Genomic DNA, 20,862 nt, shown 5'->3' with positions numbered 1-20,862 from the left:
AGAAAGAAGCAGAGAGGAAACTACAGTCATCCCTTGATGTACGTCCGTTCAAGTTATATCCTCTTGAAGATACGCCCGTGATCCCATAAGGTAATAAATAACATTTTCGACTATACTTGCAAACAAGATGAAAACATAAAATAAAAAGATTTCTATTTAGCAACAATGCATCATGAGCAGTGGCAACAGCACATTCAGTGGCAACCTCCCTCGACAATCGGCAATCAGCACATGTCTTCAACAGTTCCTCTGTTGATTTTGTGTTTGAGAAATAGGTTGTGCATTTATTATTAAATATTTCACGATATTTTGTGCAACATCGAAAAACCTAGTAAAGAATCACAGAAAAATAAGCAAGCAATGAAGTTGCCAGTTATAAAGCAACGTGAAGTTGGTAAGCCCATCAATGTGATCACACATGACTTTGGATGGTCTCATTCTACAGTGACAACCATTTTGAAAAATAAAGATAAAATCATAGAGACTGTGAAAGGATCTGCTTCCATTAAATCGACAATAGCGATGAAGCAACAACAAGGTCCTATTGGTGATATGGAAAAGCTATTTGCATCATGGATAGAGGACCTGAACCAAAAGTGCATACCCTTTGCACTATGCCCATAACCGCTAAGGCACTGTCTCATCAACTGTTATAAAAGTGAAATGGAAAGCTACTGTGTGAAAGAAAATGTAGAATTTAAAATTTTATTAATTATAGATAATGCTCCAGGTGATTGGCATTACATCAGTGATCTTCACCCCAAGATCAAGGCCATGCTTTCTCCCTCCAAACACTACTTCATTGATCCAACCGATAAATCAGGGAGTTCCTGCAGTGTTTAAGGCTTACTATCTATGGAAAACTTTTTCACAAGCCATTTCTGCTACTGAAGGAAATGATCAGAATCTCATGCAATTCTGGAAAGCATTCAATATTTATTATGCTATTAAAAATATTGTTGTGGCTTGAGACAAAGTGACCTCTCAATGTATGAGTGGCATATGGAAAAATACATTAAAAAGGTTTGTGAACGATTTTGGAAGCTTTGAAAAAAAAATAAAGACCTTTGTAAATTGAGCGAAGAAATAGTGGGCCTAGCAAACAATCTGAATTTTGAAGTAAATGATCACGGCATAATTCCACTCATAGAAAGTGCCCCTGAAGAGTTGACTAACGAAGAATTGTTTGAACTGGAGGAATCATGTGTTGCAGAAGAGGAAGAGTGAGAAAGGAAGAGGAAAAAGAGAAACAAGAAAAGGTAGTTAAACAATTCACAGTGAAAGGTCTTGTTCTCTGCAGTTAGTGATGTTCTCAAAATGGTTGAAAGAAGCTATGGACCCCCAATGTTGAATGCTACTTATTAGTAGAAAGGAAAGAACATGATGTGTTTGCTTGCTATAAACAAATTTGTAATAAAAAGAAGAAGAGAAATAAACAAAGCAAATTGGACATTTTCATCATAAAAACAAAGATTACACCAGAAGAGCCGCAGCCTGGTCCTTCACATAGTGAACGTAATGAAAATGTGATTGTGGAGGAAGATTTAGGTGATTATTATTCTGTTTTATAGTGGCAGTAACGCACAGTACAATAAGGTTTAAAAATTAAAATGACAGTATACTTATTACGGTTAAGTCCCTAACCCCCTATAACCATTGATTTAATATATCGACTTACGTCCTGCCAGATGGAATGGAACCCTGACGCAAGTTGAGGGATGACTGTATTAGCTTTTGAATTGAAATGCTTCAGGAAAATAAGCAGAATTCATTGGACAGAACATAAGACTAATGCACAAGTGCTGCAAGATTTGAATATCTCTAACACAACAATTCCTAATATAGTTAAAAAGCACCAGCTCTGTTTGGGTTGGTCATATTGTGCAAAAGGACTTCCTCACCTGATAATTCAGGGCACTAGGGAGGGCACAAGATTAACACAGCATAAATTCCTTAGAATTTGCAATGGACTTTCGCAGCTGTTGGCATATTATTATTATTAGATGATACCTCCAGGGAGTCCAAAGACTCATCGAGCGAGGACACCTAATCTACATCTCTCTGTCTCCACTACTCAAATCCACCAACGGCATCTACCGCCTGCCACTACCACTAGTATTTCCACAGACAATCACAAACATCCATGCTCACAGCAGGATTCGAACCAGCAGCCATTTGACTGGAGAGCAAATATGCTAACCGCTTGGCCAACCAGGCTGGCTTTATATGAAAGAGCACATATCATATGTCTTGAGGACCAAAGAGAAAGCATCAAAGGAAGAGAGAATATTGTCACAGATATTGTAATTTCCTTTATGTGCCTAAAAAGTTCATTGGTATTTTTAACCATAAATGTCAAATTATTAAAATCTAACACCTAAGCCTGTCAGCTAATTTCAACAGTGGTTTTATCATACTATAACAAGCCAAAAGGCTATTTTACCAGCGACATAAGTTAAGTTTAAGGGAGATGGTAAATCCCATATTATTCTACAGCTAGGTATGAAACTCAGATAGAAATCCTAGAGTTTCATGCTGAAAAAACTATCGGCGAGCCCAAGTGTAAATAATCACCTGGATAGTACAACACCAGGGCAACTCGGAGCAAAGGTGGAGCAAGCTCCGTCACTGTCCTTAATATTCTCTCATAATGTAAAATGCAGCTCCTAGGAGATGTATTACTGTTTTACATTATGAGAAGAGGTCACTACCCAGACCGGTTTCAACCCTTTTTGAGGTCTCATCAGTGAGTAGGTATACCTGGAATATCAAGGTTTTAAGTGAACCGAATTTACATATACCTCTATTAAAAGGCATGAAACTCTAGGATTTTGATCTGAGTTTCGTACCCGGCTGTAGAATAATATGGGATTTACCATCTCCCTTAAACTTAGTGGTTTTATCAGTTGTGTGAAAATATTGGATAGAAAATATTGTTCGGTATATGTACAAATGCACAAATGAGATTATAGAATGTATGGAATGACCAACTTTGTGTATTTTGCTTGCCTAAAAATAGTGGGCAGGAGGAATTTTTTTAACTGTATATTTCTGTATTCTGTCTTCACTTTTCAGCAGATGTAGGAGTTTTTTTTTATTTGTTTAATAATGTTGGGGATAGGATCCAATGTAATTTTTTTTTTATAAGTATTGGGATCACTGACGACATTTTGTTAGGATAATCAGTTTTGTCAATAATGTCAATAGTATACCCTTTATCCACTTTATTAATAACTATTAATCCTAGTACAGGCGGTTTCCCGAGTTATGGAGAACCCGACTTACGCTGTTTTCCAGGCTCCTCCATAAGGATGATAACTAAATAATTAAATTAATAATTCGGGAACTAGTTTCTTCTGCGCGTGTAAACAAACCTGTGTAGCGTAAGCAGTTCCTTGGTGCAACATCTTTATGCTAGCGGCTATTCTCATTATTTATATGGTCACTTATGCACAGCATCACTTTCGTCTTAACTTTTCAATTTGTTTTGTTTTTGTGAGTCTGTGATTACCCTTATGACCATGCCTCCAAAGAGAAAGTCCACTGCAAATCCAGGTGAGTCTGCAGCGAAGACAAAGGTGATTACAATGGAAATGAAAATAGAAATAATTAAACGTTCAGAGAGAGAGAGAGGGGGGGCATATGCTATCAAAAACATTGCTGATTCTTTGGAGGAAGTGAAACAACAATGAAAGGGTGTGGAACAAACTGTGCCTTCAGTTCTGTGATGATTTTCGTGACTGCAACTGGACATGAATGAAAATGATATCATTGACTTACTAGAGTCCCATTCATAAGAATTAACCAATGAAGACCTTATGGAGATAGAGAAGCAGCTGATAGAAACACAAGAACATGCAGAATCAGAAAATCCGGAGCAAGATCCTAACATTGAGCAGTTTATAAAGGTTTACCATGCAGTTAGTGAGAACTGATGTTCTCATTAACTGCACGGTAAAGCTTTATAAGCTGCCATTTATGATGAAAAGAGAAAAAGGCTGTGCAAACAACCTAGATACCTTTTTCAAGAAACCGACTTCAGTGGTAAACCCCTCCCTCCCAGCAACAGAATCAAATCCTGATTCTCCAGCATCAGGTCCATCTTCTCTAGTACCTGAATCTGATCCTGGTTCTCCAGCACCCACTCCATTCTCTCTAGTACCATCTCCATCATTATCTTCTGATTAATGTTAGCCTACCTTCTTGCCTCAAACATGCCCCTTCCAGTAAGCAAGACATTGATGTAACATTATAAAATATTATTTTTTGATATTTCTCCTATCTAAACTTTTCATATGAGTTTGTTTTTATGTTCTGTTTGTTTGAATTAAAAGAAAGCGCACAATAGTTTCTGTAACTTATTATTACATTATACAGGAGTGGTATTACTATTTCCACATATAAAGCCATTATTATTACCGTATATGCATTGTTCATGAGGGATCCAAGTTACATACAAATTCAACCTAAAGACATTCTCAGGAACATATCTCATCACTAACCTGGGGGCTGCCTGTATTATAATAATAATACGATTTTAAATGGCTTGGGGAAGAGAGAGGAAGGTGAAAGATTTGGTTTTGTGACTCTTTTACTATTGATGATACAGTTGATTTTTTTTTGAAAAACATGTCTTTGAGTCATTTTCTAGTTTGTCTGTGCCTTGATAATGTATTTTTTTAAGGAAATCGTTTGTGAAAATAGTGAAATTAATCCTTTGCTTTATGACTTCAATTTCATATGAGTTAGCATGTAATTTGATAGATTTATAATTGAACTAAAAATACCATGTTTGTTGAGATCAGTCATGGCAGAAGTGAATGCAGGGAGGATGAGGAAGGAAAATAGCTTTGTCTGTTGATGTCTTGTTAGATTATTCCATTTCTTATTATGATGCTGCTTCATTATGTAAGAAGTACTGCCAATTAATAATTGGATCTAGTTAGAAAAATTTGGCCATTCTTTAGGACTTAAGACGTTTTATGTGATTTTTATTTCTGTGAATACATATGCTTGCAATGTTTGTATTTTTATGCTGAATCTATTATTTAGTGCTTGTTTCATGAAGCATCTAGACATATGATAAAACAAATTTTGTTGTTCATAGGAATCGATTTGTTAGCTTGAACTTAAGCAAACTCGAGCAAAATTGCATGCCTCGTCCCACAATGAAAAATCCAATACTTATACTAACTTAAAATTCCCATATATTCATAACATCTACAAAGACATCAACAACATCTCCAAATAATTCAAATTATAAAACTGTCTTTACCACAGCAAATAAATTATAAAACTTACTAAAACAGAAAACAATAACATACATAGCTATGTATTATTATAGCATAACACGGTTTACAAATTTAACTACCGGTCTGGATGCAATGCCTGTTACACTGGATCCACTATTCTTTCTTTAAAATCACATTTAATTGAACATTGCAAGGGACTAAAATATACCTATATACCAATTTACATCCCACCAGGAAAAAAACCACGATAAAGCACATAAGCAATATAAACAAAAATCCCATCACTGAAATATCTTTACATGCATATAATAAAAACATACCTTTGATATTTGATATTCAGAAAATCCTCACTATTGGCTTTCAAGAAAATGAAAATCAGTTATGGTGCTAAGAATCTCTAGTAATAAGAACAGTCAATGTGCTATAAACATAAATCCTATCTAGTCATTCCGTTTTGGCAATTAAATAAACTACTCCAAACCAACCAAACTAATTAATATGCAGCAAACTATGTGGCAAGCTCATAACTTCCTTTTCTATCGTTCATCTGATGACGATCCATTGAAATGCCAACATGCTGTCATAACAATGGCTGGATTTCTTTACATTTTTTTTTGTGTTTGGTTTAACTCATATTTTTAAATTTTATAGTTTCATGGTTTTATATCTACCATTGCTTATGCATTTGATTTTTGCTATCCACATTATTTTTCCAATATCATATTTTTTTTTGGTTTTGATAAAAATTCATCTAAATATCACAGTCATTTGGATTTTCATATTGTCGGGGTATATCTGATTTAGTATTCTTTCAAATTTAAATTAATAAACAACTCTTATTGTAAGGTATACATACCTGTTGGTAAAAAAAGGGCAGCTCCATTAACAAAATCTTGCTTATTATCTTGAGACACAGATAGAATTATGTTTCAGAAAAGCTTGTACTAACTTTATTCAGGTGTATGAGCCTACATATCTGTGAATTTCTGATATCATCAGTAGAGGTGATGTGTTAATCCACATAAAGTAGTGAGTCAGCTGAATATCTCCGATTTTGATATTTTGTTTAGTGCCCCTTCCCTTCATAGTGTGACCTATATAAATGATGAATAACAGTGTGCACCTTTGTCGTACAGTGGATTTGACATCAAACTATCTTTATCTCCTGCACTTCTAACTGCTGAGTTAGAACTTACATATGAATGCTTGCAAAAATCTTGGCTGCAATAGCAGTTGAGGAAATTTTGCTGCAATTATATTTCTCTCTTTTTTTCTTTTTTTTAATAATATGGATGATGGCTGCTGTGAGCCATCCAATTTCATATTTCCAATAATTAGATCTAGAATTCAATTTTCTTACAGCTTTCTGAATTAAGCAGAACAGTTACTATAAAACTATTAGATCTCCATATTTTAGAATTTCTCAACCAAGTATCTATTTTTTCACATTTCAAGTTTCAGATAGCTCTTTTTTAACTCGAAGTAGTGATGTCGAGTAATATGGTAATGTATTTCTCATTTCATTCCTCTTGAATATTTTCCACCATTATTCATTTTTTCATTGCTTATTTCATTTAACAATTTTTCAAAGTAATGATGAATTACTCTAGTCTTAGAAAATGAAGAATATCTTTATTTTCATGTCGCTATCATCTCAGATTTCTTTTCCAACATATTCTTTTCCTCCATTTCTGTTTTTCAAAAGCCTTCAGAACATTTTGTTACGTTCCTGACATTTTCCTTCTATGTTCTTAATGGTCTTGACATGATTTTTGTTTAGTTACTATTATACATAATTCAGTTATATTTTTACATTTTTCTCCATATTCTCTCATGCCACTGGTTGACTCACTCAGCAGCTTTGATATGCATTAATTTTCAGGAATGCTTCTTTAATTTCTAGAGGCCAGTATAAACTACCGATTTTTTTCTATACTTGCAAACAACCTTGCTGCATAATTTCTTGGCAAAATCAATGCTTTCTCCAGATATTGTCATCAATGTTTGGATTTGGTTTTCAAGTTCTTTCTTTTTTTAAAAAATAATTATTGTATATTTTTAGTTAGCAGTTCACCTCTGGAAAATGCTCTTCATTCTTTATAAAACATTTTTCCTTTTGAGTTCTGCACTCTTTAATCATTGTGATTAACAAATTCCTAACATGTACCATCAAAGGATGTATATAATACTATGCTGGCATTGCACAAAAAGTTCACTTTATTACTAACTTTCCATCAGCAGTTTTCTTTCAACATTATATTAATGTTTGAAGAAAATCCATCGATTCTTATATTAATGTTGTCTAAGGCACATCTTAATGCATCAATTAACCTACATACTCTGATCTCAGTTAAAATCCTGTTATATCAAACACCTGATTTCCTAATCTTTCCAATCCCATTTTGTTCAAGTGACCATCCAGTTTCTTCCTAATATCTTCATTCTATAATTGTCCATTTTGATAGAACATATATTTCTGACAAAAATTAAAATCTTAGACACATAAAACATTAAAATGCTATGGACATTTTTGTTCTCAATTTTGGCGTGATCACCCAAAACCTCCCTAAGAATTCTTGAATGATATAAATAAGAGGTGATCTGCTTAATAGGTAATTCCTCTGCACAGACCTCCTTCAGTCACTTTCCTAGGCACTTGTTACCTCTGTATGTATACGTGTTTGCTCCATATGATGACCATAATATGAAGATCAAAATGTCAGGAAATAAAAGTAATTATTCTTAACATGGTAGTAGTCTCCAAAATTTATCAAAAATGAATACTGATGATCTTGTAACATTAAAGGAAAGCACTTTCTTCTAATCACTGAAGAACTAGAGCAGCCACTGGGTCAACACCCATTAAGTGGGTTGAACAGTGTAAGGGTGTTGACCCAGTGGCTGCTCTAGTTCTTCAGTGCATCATCATCATGTTATAGGTCTTGGGATGTTTCATGTGTGGAGACATTACAAAACTATTTTGGAAACATGTTAAATTTAAATGTTAAATTCACGCGGGTTACCAAGGGACGCATTCAGGTTTTAGGCAGAGGGACCCGTTCGAAAAATATGTTACAGTCTCCCTTAGACACCACTCATCAGCACTCTGCTAGAGGAAACTTCATCAATGGGCCCGCTACCCATTTGGGGAGGTGTTTAGGGGCAGCGCAAAGAAATGGTTCTGCAAAAGGACGGAAATGGCAATGACAACGGCATGGAACATCTTCTCTCTGACAGGGAAGGAGCTGGAACTGGTTGAGGAAGCCAAGCGCTACCGGCTAGACTTAGTCGGGCTTTCTTCAACGAAGAGGAGAGGCTCTGGAACTGTCGACCTGGATAAGGGGGTGCAAGCTCTACTACTCTGGTGTGAGCACAACAATGTCTGCTCAGGTGGGTGTGGGGATACTCACAAGCCCCCAGCTGTCAGACTGTGTTGCTGAGTGGATCCCATTGGGGGGAACGGGTACGTGTGTTAAGGCTTCAGATGAAAAACCATGATTTGGCTGTGGTGCAAGCCTATGCACCTAATCTGGAGTCAGAATACTCTGCCTTCCTAGAGGAAGTGGATGCTGCTTTTGACAGGGTGGCAGACATGGAATCAGTCCTGCTAATGGGTGACTTCAATGCACATGTTGGAACAGATGACCAGACATGGAGGGGTGTGGTTGGGAGGAACGGTGCCCCTGACCTTAACGCGAATGGGTTGAAATTATTGGATTTCTGCTGTACTAACAGCTTGTCCATAATGAATACCTTCTTCCAGCACCGAGAAGTCCATAAGTATAACTGGTACAGGGATACACTAGAACAAAGGTCTCTGATTGACTTCTTTATAGTCTCAGCAGACCTATTTTCCTCAGTGTTGGACGTTCGTGTGAGAAGAGGAGCAGAACTGTCAACTGACCACCACCTTGGTGTGTGCACTCTACGGCTTCAGAAACCAGATGCTATCATCAACGCTTGTAGGCCTAAGCAGCTATACTGCGTGAAATGGGAGACATTGGAAAATGAGGTTGTGAGGAAGAATTTTGCAGATGACATTTCCTCCAGGTTCAAAGAGATTCCCAAGCATACTGCAGATATTGAGGAAGAATGGAAGCTGTTCAGAACAGCTGTCACTGCCTCTGCACTCTCATGGTGTGGCAGAAAGCGGCTTAGCATGGCAACGGGCAGTGAGAAAAGGACACCTTGGTGGAACCAAGAAGTCCGAAAAACTGTCCGGGCAAAAAAGGAGTACTACCTAATGTGGCTTAGAGTCAGGTCACCTGAGATGCATTTGCGGTATGCTGAGGCACGAAAAGCTGCTGCTAAGGCAGTAAAGACAGCAAAGCAGAAGGCTTGGGAATCCTTTGGAGAAAGATTAGACTCATCCTATGCAAATGCAAACAAAGTATTCTGGCAGACCATTCCGCCGCCTTCAAGGGAGGAAATCGTGCACAGCAAGGGCAATTAAGGCCTCTGATGGTGCACTTTTAACAACCGAGAAGAATATCCTCACAGATGGAGGGAATACTTTGAGAGCCGTCTTAACCCAGGTAGCCCAGCAGTTGTGGACATCCAAGAGATGCAGATCGGGGCAATGACTAATCTCACAGCAGAAGAGGTCCATTTAGCAATAAAATCGCTAAAATCAGGCAAGGCTGCTGGTGATGATGAAATTCGGCCCAAAATGCTAAAAACCTTAAATCGAAACAGTGTTCTCTGGCTGACTTGAGTGTGGCTGCTTGGATATCTGGGCGAGCACCAAAGCAATGGCAGACAGGCATAATAATACCAGTCTTTAAGAAGGGAGACCAGAAGGATTGTAGTAACTATCATGGCATCTCTCTGCTCAGCCTGCCTGAGCAGAGAGATGCGTATGCTAAGTGCTTGGAAAGACGGTGCAGGAGCATAGTTGAGTCAAAGTTCCAGGAAGAACAATGTGGTTTTCGTCCTGGTAGAAGTACAACTGACCAAATCTTCACTTTAAGGCAAGTCTTTGAGAAATCTTGGGAATATGCCAAGAATGTCTACACGTTTTGTGGACTTGGAGAAGGCATATGACTGGGTTCCTCGGGATAAGCTTTGGCAAGTAGTACAGGAGTATGGAGTGGATAGTCAACTATTAGCTGCCATCAAGTCTCTGTATGAATGCCCAGAGTTTTGTGACAGAGTAAACAGCACAAAGTCTCCGTTGGCCTCCGGCAAGGGCGCGTTCTGTCACCCCTCCTTTTCATAATATTTATGGACTGGATTGATAGGCACAGCCGAGGCAGTGAGCGTGTCAGAATTGGAAAATGTAGCATTGGACGTCTGCTTTTTGCAGATGACCTAGTTTGGCTTTTCCACAGATGACCTCCAGCGGACCCTGAATAGGTTTGCAGCTGTTTGTGCAGACGCTAGAATGAAGATCAGCGTGGCCAAAACTGAAACATTTGTGGTCTCAAGACAACCATCCCAGTGCACTCTAAATGTAAGTGGAGTCCCAATGAGGGCAGGTGGAGAAGTTTAAATACCTTGGGTCCATATTCACAAATGATGGAAAATGGGACGTAGAGCTAGATACTCAAATTGGCTTAGCAAGCTCAATATTGTGGGAGCTTGGCCGTTCGGTAGTATTGAAGCGGGAGTTAAGCCAGAAGGCAAAGCTGGCTGTCTTCAATAAAGTCTATGTCCCCATCCTCACCTATGGTCATGAGCGTTGGGTAATGACCGAAAGAATGCGGACACGAATCCGAGTGGCTGAAATGAGGTTCCTTTGAGGGGTTGCAGGGCTGACAAAACTCGACAGAGTCAGAAGCTCTGCAATTTGGGAAACCCTCAATACTCAACCACTGCTTCTCCATGTTGAGAGATCACAGTTATGTTGGTATGGGCACCTGGTCAGAATGCCACAAGAGAGGCTCCTTCAGCAGGCCCTCTTTGCCAAGCCAGAGGGTGGGAGGCCAAGGACTCGCTGGATAGACAGAGGATCGTGACCACTGGAAATTCCTCTTGCAGCTGTTGCCTCCACAACCCAATTAGGAAGAGTGGGCCTTGAAGATGTATGTATGCTAAATTCAAAACATAAAAGTCAGCTCCAAAGTGTGATGACATTTAACACATTCTTGCACTGCTGGACAATGTGATGCAAGAATTCAACATAAACTATGTTCTACATGTACCCCATTCACCCCAAAGATGACCTATTTCTCCCAATCATTTTATGTCAACTTAAGCTATTCAGATCTGTCAACATGCAATCAAGATTTTTTTTAAGTGAATGATTTAATGTTCTTGTAATATAATCACTCTATTGCAACTAAGTTTATGCATGATATGGCATCTCTAGACATGGTTGGTCTGAAGAGTCATCCTAATGTGGATAGTCTAAGGACTAGGTAATCCTGGAAACCTGTTCTAGAGATTCCCCTTCTCTTCCCCTCCCAAGTAGCTTTAGGCTTCCAGTAAGCAGAACTGTGGTCATGCACCAGGCCAATAAAAGTCATATATCTAAAAATCTACAGCCAACAGATTAAAAGTACAAATGCTATCCACTGGATCACCCAGGCTGGCTTTTTTTTTTGACATCTTAGCAACTGAGTTGTCTGATAAAAAAAAAAAAAAGATAATTTTAACTAGTTAATTTTTGATGCACTTTTATTAATCTAATCAGCTTTTTACTCTAATGAATTTAAGAAAGATTTCTAGAACTTTTTTACCAAATAATTTTAACAAGCAAATATTACAGTGAGAGAAAAAATTACCTTATAATTATGAGCAACTGGATGCTCTACTTTTTCAAAGGCACTCTTGTCCAATTTTTTTTGTAGTTCACTAAGACGATGCTGATTTTCTGCTTCTTTCACAGCTTGATTAACATATGCCAAGATTTGTTTACTGCATTCTACTGCTCGTAAGAGATTACTGTGTTCTTCTGTATGAGCTGCAAAATGATAATAATTCAGTCAATGATGATTAATTATAATAACAGAAATAAAATTATCTAGTCCTTCAGCTATGGCTGAAGAACCAGATTTACAAATAAACTGCACGAATTTCAATGATATTAAATATGCATTATTCTTGCAGAATCTAAAGAACAACTGTGAAAAAAACAAAAAAATTTAAATGAAGAGTGAAAAAATATGGAATGAAAATCAATCTAAACAAAACAATGAAAATAGAAAGAGATGAGAAAAAAATTTCAATCAACTTAGAAAATCATGTACTTGAAACAAGTAAATCTCAACAACACAGAAACAGTAAAATACAAATTTAACAAAGGATGGTCTAATATGAACAAATTAAACTAAATATGGAAAAATAACAGCATTTCAAAATGCTTCAAACTAAAACTCTATAAAACCATTATTATACCTACAGCAAGTTATGGAGCTGAGACTTGGACACTCAATCAGAAAGAAATACATTTCTTTAAGCATGAAACGCTTAAGAAAAATAAATATGACTCACTGGTTAGAACACAAAACAAATGAGCAAATAAAACACTCACAGCTATAATTCTTAAATAGCAATTAAGATGGTTTGAACACCTCCTGAGAATGTCCTTTCAAAGATTACCAAATATAGTCTTGAATGGAATCATTACAGGAAGACCAAAAAGAACTTGAGTACTCTTTGATGGAAAGGTCACAATTATTGAGCTTCAGAGAGAGAGAGAAAGATGACAGAAATGACCAAAGATAGAACCAGGTGGCAAAGATTTTACATAAGGGGACTCAACGCATCATCCAATGAATGAGAAAGAAGTCATTCATTATAAATGCTACAAAATCCAACTCAAAACAGTAAATACTCTTTATAACACACAGTGTCTTTATATGTTTTACATGAATAACATATACTATAACTGTCAGTGAGATAAGGATTAGATAATCTGGGAAATGTGCTCTAGTAACCAAATGTGCAACATTTTTCCAAGCCACTTCAGACCTCCTATAAGTACAGTGATGGTCTTGTGCTGGGCAATGAAATTCAGTACTTTGCTACCTAAAGACACTTCTTTTAGTAGGATTCATACCTACGTGTCATACAAACTGACACAAGGGTTAAATTTCGATGGAGAATAAATTAAAGAAATTTAGTGTAATCTTTGTTATGAAGGGGGGGGGGGTTGTAGTTAACTGGTTTTAATATTTTTTGGGGGGTTGTAGCCATTGGCAAAGAAAGTGTTAAGGATCTGGTTTAGTTTAGTGGTTAAGGCATTGTTATCTGAACAGATTAATTTTGCCCTGTTATATATAGTGTTTTTATAACCCCATATTGTTGTGGGGGGAGGGATTACTGGTGAATGTATCTGCCTGTATGGGTGGGTTTTCTGTAAACAGAGAAAACCAAGGATCCATCAGGCTGGCGAGTGATTAAAGTGTCTAGGAAAGGGAGACTGTTGTTTTCCTCTTTTTCCAAGGTGAACTGGATTCTGGGGTGTTGGTTGTTTAAGTGTGTTAAGAAGGAATGGAGTGTATTTAAGCTGTGGCCAAATAGTGAACATATCATCAACATTTCTCTTCAAAAGAAAGCCTTAAACTCTCCATAAAGTCTCCATAAAGAAGTTGGCCAGGGGTGGGGAGAGTGGTGAACCCATGGCTGTCCCCTCTATCTGTTTGTAGAATTTTCCTTACCAAACAAAATAGTCTGAGTTCATTGTGAACTGAAATAGGGCTGAGATATCAGGAGGAAATTTGGCTTGGATGAGCTCTAAGGTTTCCTAGAGTGGGACATTTGTGAATAGGGAGGAGAGGTCAGAACTGACCATTATATCAGTATGTTGGAGTGAGAAGTTTCCTATATTATACTTGTTTGAAGTGGGCTGAGTTTTTTATATGTGATGGTATGGTGTGTTGCCAGTATAGTGTGCTAGCGCTTTGGCTAAATGTTTGGCTAATTTGTATGTGGGGGAATCAATGCCATTGTTATTGTTACTTTTCCTATAATAATTTACTTCCTTTATGAATTTACCTCTCTACAATAACTACAAGACTTAAAAAATTTCCCTGACTCTAATATCAGTGTCACTTCTTACGTGTTCATTCTATAAGGAAAGCAAATTCTGTATCTCTAGCCGATTCCTAATTTTACTCACGTGCTTACCCTGACTGTTAAAGGTTACTCTTTGCTAAAAGAAACAAATCCTCTAATTTCTTTCTAGGGCCATCTTCTCTTCAGATATTGACAAATTTATTTTTTAAAGCTGCGGCAGCCAATATCTTAGAATAGAGGGGACTCTTATTCAGGGAGACTTTTGGTGCACATAGGTGAATAAATTTAGTTAAACTCATTAATTAAATGCTTTACTGTGGCTGAGTAAATTCTAGTTTGCAGTCTGCTATACCTTTCTTTCAATTCCCACCCGCTATGGTTCAGATTAATGAGTGGTAGTTTGGGTTCATATCACAGGCAAAACTCAGGTATAGAAGAAAAAACATATTTATTGGAATCTAAAGTCATAATATACACTTAGACCAATCTCACTTTCAATTAGTCAATGACATGCCAAATCAAACTGATTAATACGCTAATGCATGAACAATAAATCCTTCTTTTAAGTTGGAGATTAAACACACATAATATACTCATACACTTCTAATCAATATTCTACCTACTATGTTAGTCTTGCATATTAAACTAGTCAGAATCATTTATAATCATTTCAGACAATTTGTCTTATGGACGTTAGCCACTGCTATATAATCACTTAAAGTTCTTAAATACTGTCCATACTCGACAATGATCTTTCCCTTTTACTGACTGGGTAATTATACAACAAAATCTCTACTTTACCATTTCTTGGGGCAGGATCTCCAGGTCCGTCTGAACTGTCCTTCTTTGTTTGAATTACCTCTCGATACTTCCATAAGCCTGCGTCCACGTGATGGGCCACTATGGTCATCAGATTAAGCTATGCTCTGCACCTGGCATTTTCTCTCGTCTATTCTCGATCTGTTTCAACCATCGTCGTTTCAAATGCCGGTCCTGGTATATGTCCATAATATTATTCCGTCGGAACTTTCAGTGAAGGAGTGAAGACTACTTTAGTACCGGCAGAAATTCAGACATTGAAGGGAAAGGTGCACTTGTCCGATATTGTACCACTGCCAAGAAACGCCATCAGGAACTACCGGTCCATGGGAGAAGTCGAATCATCATTCAATAGGCGAAAAAAAGGCCCTGAGAAAGGGGTGCAAACCCTTTTTATTCTCCCTTCACTTCCCCCCTTTTTAGCACCCTGCTATTAGCTTGATAGCGCCCTCTTACTTTTTGCGATCTTTTTTCCGCCCGCTACTTTCTTTGGCCGCAGGAATTTCGGCACATCGCGAGATCTCTGGCAGCACCTTCCGGGAAACAAATGTGAGTCGCTTTCCGAGATTGCCAATGCCTCACACCCGCCCATGACCGTTGGACTATTGTTTAGATCCAATTTACCCATTCATTGTATACATGATGCATTCATATAATACTCATTTATACACAAGGTTCTTTACATGGTATTACAATTCTACTAAAAGGAGGTAATTCTATTTCTATTTACAGTCAGTACTTTATTTCTTCTGCTCGAGTACAAGTTTTTTCCTCTCAGCTGATTTTCTGACATTAAAAATAAAATTCTTCATCAGGATGTAACACCATCCAGTATGGGACGTAATGGCACATTCTGTTTATGTATTTTTGGAAGTCCACATATTCGGGTGGTCTAGAGTTAAAAGGTTTTAGTTTGTTGGTAACTTCCACAGGCCAAGAAGTGACCTTCTTAAGGAGCCTTTGGAGTGTTCTAATTTGGGAACTGGTAGGATTATACTCAATAGGGAGGGGTAGCCTGATCTAACAATAAAGCATTAAGCTTACCCATGTAGTCAATTTGGTCGAGAACCACAGTGGCATTTCCTTTATCCGATTTGGTGATTACTATTTCTTTGTTTTTCTTCATTTCTTGTAGAGCTTTATATTCTCCTTTGGATAGGCTGGTTTTTGGTGGTCTTGCTTTGGTGAGAACACCGGCTACATCCAGTCTGATATTGTTGGTGATGTGGTTTGGAAGGTTGCAGATACGTTCTATCTGAATCATCATTTCTTCGGCCGGTATTTTCCTAGGAGTTATGGTGAAATTGTAGCCACATGCCAGTTCAATGAGTGCCTCAGGCCTCAAAGTAATGGAAGAAAGGTTGATTACAGTGTTGAGTGGTTGTTGAGGTTCGGAGGTAGAGTCCTTTTTCAAGTTTTCAAATTTTTTGATGTGTCGACTTCGTATCTTTTCAAATTCTTTTGCTGCCGAAGCGCACAAGATGTTGTAGAGAAACGTCCAGAGGTCGTGGTTCAGCGTGTCGGAAAGCTTCTCCTCTAGCACCCAAATAGCTTTGTTTACATCAGCCAGGAGAATGTGCGAAGCGGTAATTTGTTCTTGTAGTAGGGCGAAATATGGTCAGTTTTGACTTCTCCTCCCTATTTACAAATGTCCCACTCAAGGAAACCTTAGAGCTCATCCAAGACAAATTTCCTCTAGATATCTCAGCCCTATTTCAGTTCTCAATGAACTCAGATTATTTTGTTTGGCAAGGAAAATTCTACAAACAGATAGAGGGGACAGCCATGGGTTCACCACTCTCCCCACCCCTGGCCAAATTCTTTATGGAGACTTTTGAAGAGAAAGCCTTGAACTGAGCCCCACAAAAACCTTCTGTTTGGCTTTGCTACATTGACGATATGTTCACTATTTGGCCACATGGCTTAAATACACTCCACTCCTTCTTAACATACTTAAACAACCAATACCCCAGAATCCAGTTCACCTTGGATAAAGTGGAAAACAACAGTCTCCCTTTCCTAGACACTTTAATCACTCGCTAGCCTGATGGATCCTTGGTTTTCTCTGTTTACAGAAAACCCACCCATACAGGCAGATACATTCACCCCCCACCCCCCCAACAACAATATGGGGTTATAAAAACACTATATAACAGAGCAAAATTAATCTGTTCAGATAACAATGCCCTAACCACTGAACTAAACCAGATCCTTAACACTTTCTCAGCCAATGGCTACAACCCCCCAAAAATATTAAAATATTAACTCTCCCCTTTCATAACAAAGATTACACTAAATCCATCACCATTCCCTATATGCAGGGTACCTCTGAAAAGTTCACTAAAATCTTAAAAAAATATTACCTGACTTCTTGTTACAAACCATATAAAAAATTGGCATCCATTATCCGCTCCACCAAAGACCAATCACTTCCTCTAGACCTACCTGGGGTATACCAGGTCCCTTGCAGCTGTAAATTGTCTTACTTTGGCCAAACAGGCAGGAGAGCAAATGTCAGGATTTTGGAACACAAAGACTACATCCAGTTTCACTAGTGCAGCCACTCTGGGCTTGCAGACCATGCTCTGAATACCCGCCAGAGAATACGTTGGAAAAAAGACGTTAATACACCGCAGCAAATTTAAATATGAAAGATTGTTCATGGAATCAGCCTCAGCTCTAAAAAACTTTCCAAACCTCAACAAATTTGGGTGCATGAGACTGCCGCAAATTTGGGAAGCTTGCATCTTGAGAACTTCAGCCCAACAGCCAAGACAACCCAATATAGCCCGCTAGGGGACACCTTTAGGACTCTAGGAATAACAGCAGTTTTCTCTCTTCTGCCTCAGTTGCTTTTTGTAGTGTCTGCATGCACGTGTCATAGTTGTATGTTCCCATGCCGAAATATAGGCGGTATTTATTAAAGTTTCTTTTAATTAATATTTCATTATACGTTGTAAATTCCTTAAATAATTTAATAGTCATTTGAAAAGATGGTTGAATAATGCAGTATCTGAATGTGAAGAATTTGAAGAACAAATAGGGTAGAGTGAAATGGATGTGCAACCATATTAAGCAAGATATCCATAACCATATGAACATGGAGGGAATATCATGAGAATAAAGATGAGAGGGGTTATGAAATATATAATGCACAGATGAGAAAAGTTACATGTATTGCACAGTAAGCTAACCTGGAGTATGCAAAGAAATCTTCATACTATGGCCATGATGCAAACCAGAGGCAACCCAAAACAATTTTATCATTATGCTGCAAGTAAATGAAAGAATGAATACTGAATGCAGATTGGATGTATTCTTGTGGCAGAAGCATATTCAAGTGTTGAGATAAAAATTGCTCACAATTCTACCACTACCATGGATGAAGAGATATAGGTGAATGAAAAGGAGGTTTCACAGCAGTTGCATAACTTAGATAAGTCTGCAATCAAGACAGATGGGATATGAGTAAAGATCCTACAGGAATAGAAGCAATGCATGATAATCACATTATACAATGGTGGTGCAAAACTCTTCTGTTAAACTGTTGATCTCTCAGTATCTTTTGAATGGTGGTGAAGATCCTCAGAAAAGTTGATAAAAACCCATTTCTGCATGTGAGTTTTATCAACTTTTCTAAGACAGGATGTCTGCTGTTACAAAGAACAGCATGGGTTTGCTAAAGGAAGGTAATGTCTGAGAAATTTGCTCATACAGTAATCTACTGTTTAATCTAACCATAACAGGGAGACAATTTCCCATTCTGAGAATCGATCCACCATAAGCCTGTTAACATGCATGGTTTGGTTAATTGAAGGTTCATTGTTTCAAAGTCAGAAAATGATCGATTACTCTATGTTATAATAATGGTATTGATGAGATGTTATATAAAGTGAACAGATATGCAATATTGATGGATTTTGCTAAGACATTTGATAGGAGACCAAGTGGAAGTCTGCTGCTGCATATACTGAAGAATATGGGATTGGAATATAAACTATTGACTTGGTTAAGTAGGTAGCTGATGGACAGCTATCAGAAAGCAGTGTGTGTATGTGTGTGTGTGTGTGTGTGTGTGTGTGTGTGTGTGTGTGTGTGTGTGTGTGTGTGTATACATACATATATTATCACCATCAAATTCCTGCGATGTATCCTCAAGGGGTGTACAGGATATGATAGCACTACATGAAAAATTTACATCATTACTAACTTCCTATCTACAATTTTCCTCCAAATCAGTCCGTTACTTGTCAAGACTCCAACATTATCAGATCTTATATATCTATCGTCTAAGGCACTTTGTACCGTATCAATCCACCTATGTCTTGGTCTTCCTCTGGGCCGTTTTCCTGCCAACCTGGTAGAGAACACTTGTTTTGCTAATCTTTCCTCGCACATTCTGTTTAAGTGACCATACCACCTGAGATTAGCTCTGCTAACGCATTCCTGGATGCTGACAATGTCAAATTCTTTCCTAATTTCCTTGTTTTTAATATATTGCCACTGATGCCATCTCTTCGCCTCTAAACTTTCTCAGGACTCTCTTATCTGCGGTCTCTAGTCTTTGGTCAAGTGTTTTACTTCTGACCCAGCTCTCAAATCCATAAGTTAAAACTGGTTTGAACACTGTCTTGTATATAGCTAATTTAGTTTTCTGACTAATTTCTCTCTTATTCCATATGAATTTATTCAATTGACTTCCTACCATACCAGCTTTGTTGATTCTGTTGTCTATTTCCATATTCAATTTACCATCTTCACTAAAAATCGTGCCTAAGTAGCTGAAATGTTTTTCTTGTCCCACAGGTTCTCCATTCACAAAGCAGTTGACATTTTCAACGATTCTGCCTATTGTTGAATTTTGAATGAAAATATTTTTACTAAGAAATATCTCATTCAGAATTTAAGAAGAAAAAAAAAACTAAAAGAGGAAATGTTTGTAAATAAGTGAAGATACCAATTTTGTTTAAAGAATTATACTAATACAAACTTTGTAATATTAATTAAAGGCGAAAGATGTCATTTTTTTGTAAAAATATTATAATGTAAGAAGTTTCTCTATAAGATATATGTTAGAGCATAATAACGAAGGATCAAAGTCCATCAACGACAACTTCGGATAAATTGTATAGCCGGCAGCAAATTGCTTACGTGCGAACGGCACGCGCACAGTGTTTTTCCGGGAAGATGCGGCAATCATATGGAGTATTCCAGGAAGATAGGAATGAAATAGGAGCCGGGCACAAAAAAAGAAAGTGTCTGCCAGAAAGTTTTGGGTGAAAGAGGGCGCTAGAGATACAAGGTATAAAACGGGTTTGTCCCCCCTTTCAGGGCTTTTTAGGTTTTTTCATCTGGAGTTGCTGGAGAATTTCTGGTGGAGTCGGGAAGAGTACCAGTACGAGATCTAGTCGATAGCATGCAGCTATTCTCTGCTGTCGGGTGGAAGGAATCGACGAAGAAATATTGGATACTTTTCCGAGTAAGCCTGAAGAAACTGGCTGCCACATACGTCCATGTGCATCGATTCAATCCATGCTGTTTCCAGTTGAGAATGCAATGAAAGGACAAAACAATGAAGGCCAAACCTAACCCGTGAGTTAATCGCCAAGGACGAGATTGAACATTCAGAGCGAAATTATAACGAAATGATAGACGGAATAAGTTACAGCAATGTGGTAATGTAAAACCCCCTCATAATTCCTTTGTTAAGAAAGAACGGAATAATGTGTTATGGAAGAAATGAGATGTTAGGTTATATAACTCTAAACTTGCAGGAAGGACTATAGTGAGATTTTAGATACCAGTGTTTAGAATCTGATGGCTGTTTCCT

At 37.7% G+C, this 20,862-nt stretch overlaps 1 protein-coding gene across 1 annotated transcript in view; it reads right to left on the bottom strand.

The window, feature by feature from the left end:
- LOC150106740 (rho guanine nucleotide exchange factor 11-like) overlaps positions 1-20,862 on the bottom strand; it is an 837,747-nt gene that overhangs the window by 152,861 nt on the left and 664,024 nt on the right. Inside the window, exon 31 of the mRNA XM_090393466.1 lies at positions 11,978-12,156. Coding sequence (XP_090249592.1) covers positions 11,978-12,156 — 179 coding nt within the window. The remainder of the gene's footprint in view (positions 1-11,977; positions 12,157-20,862) is intronic.

The sequence above is a fragment of the Typopeltis vanoorti genome, chromosome 5, assembly GCF_054136105.1.
Source record: "Typopeltis vanoorti isolate ZY-2024b chromosome 5, IOZ_Tvanoo_1.0, whole genome shotgun sequence".
Classification (NCBI taxonomy): Eukaryota; Metazoa; Arthropoda; class Arachnida; order Uropygi; family Thelyphonidae; genus Typopeltis; species Typopeltis vanoorti.
Note: the sequence above shows the minus strand (reverse complement) of the source record. Positions and strands in the feature narration are given on the sequence as shown.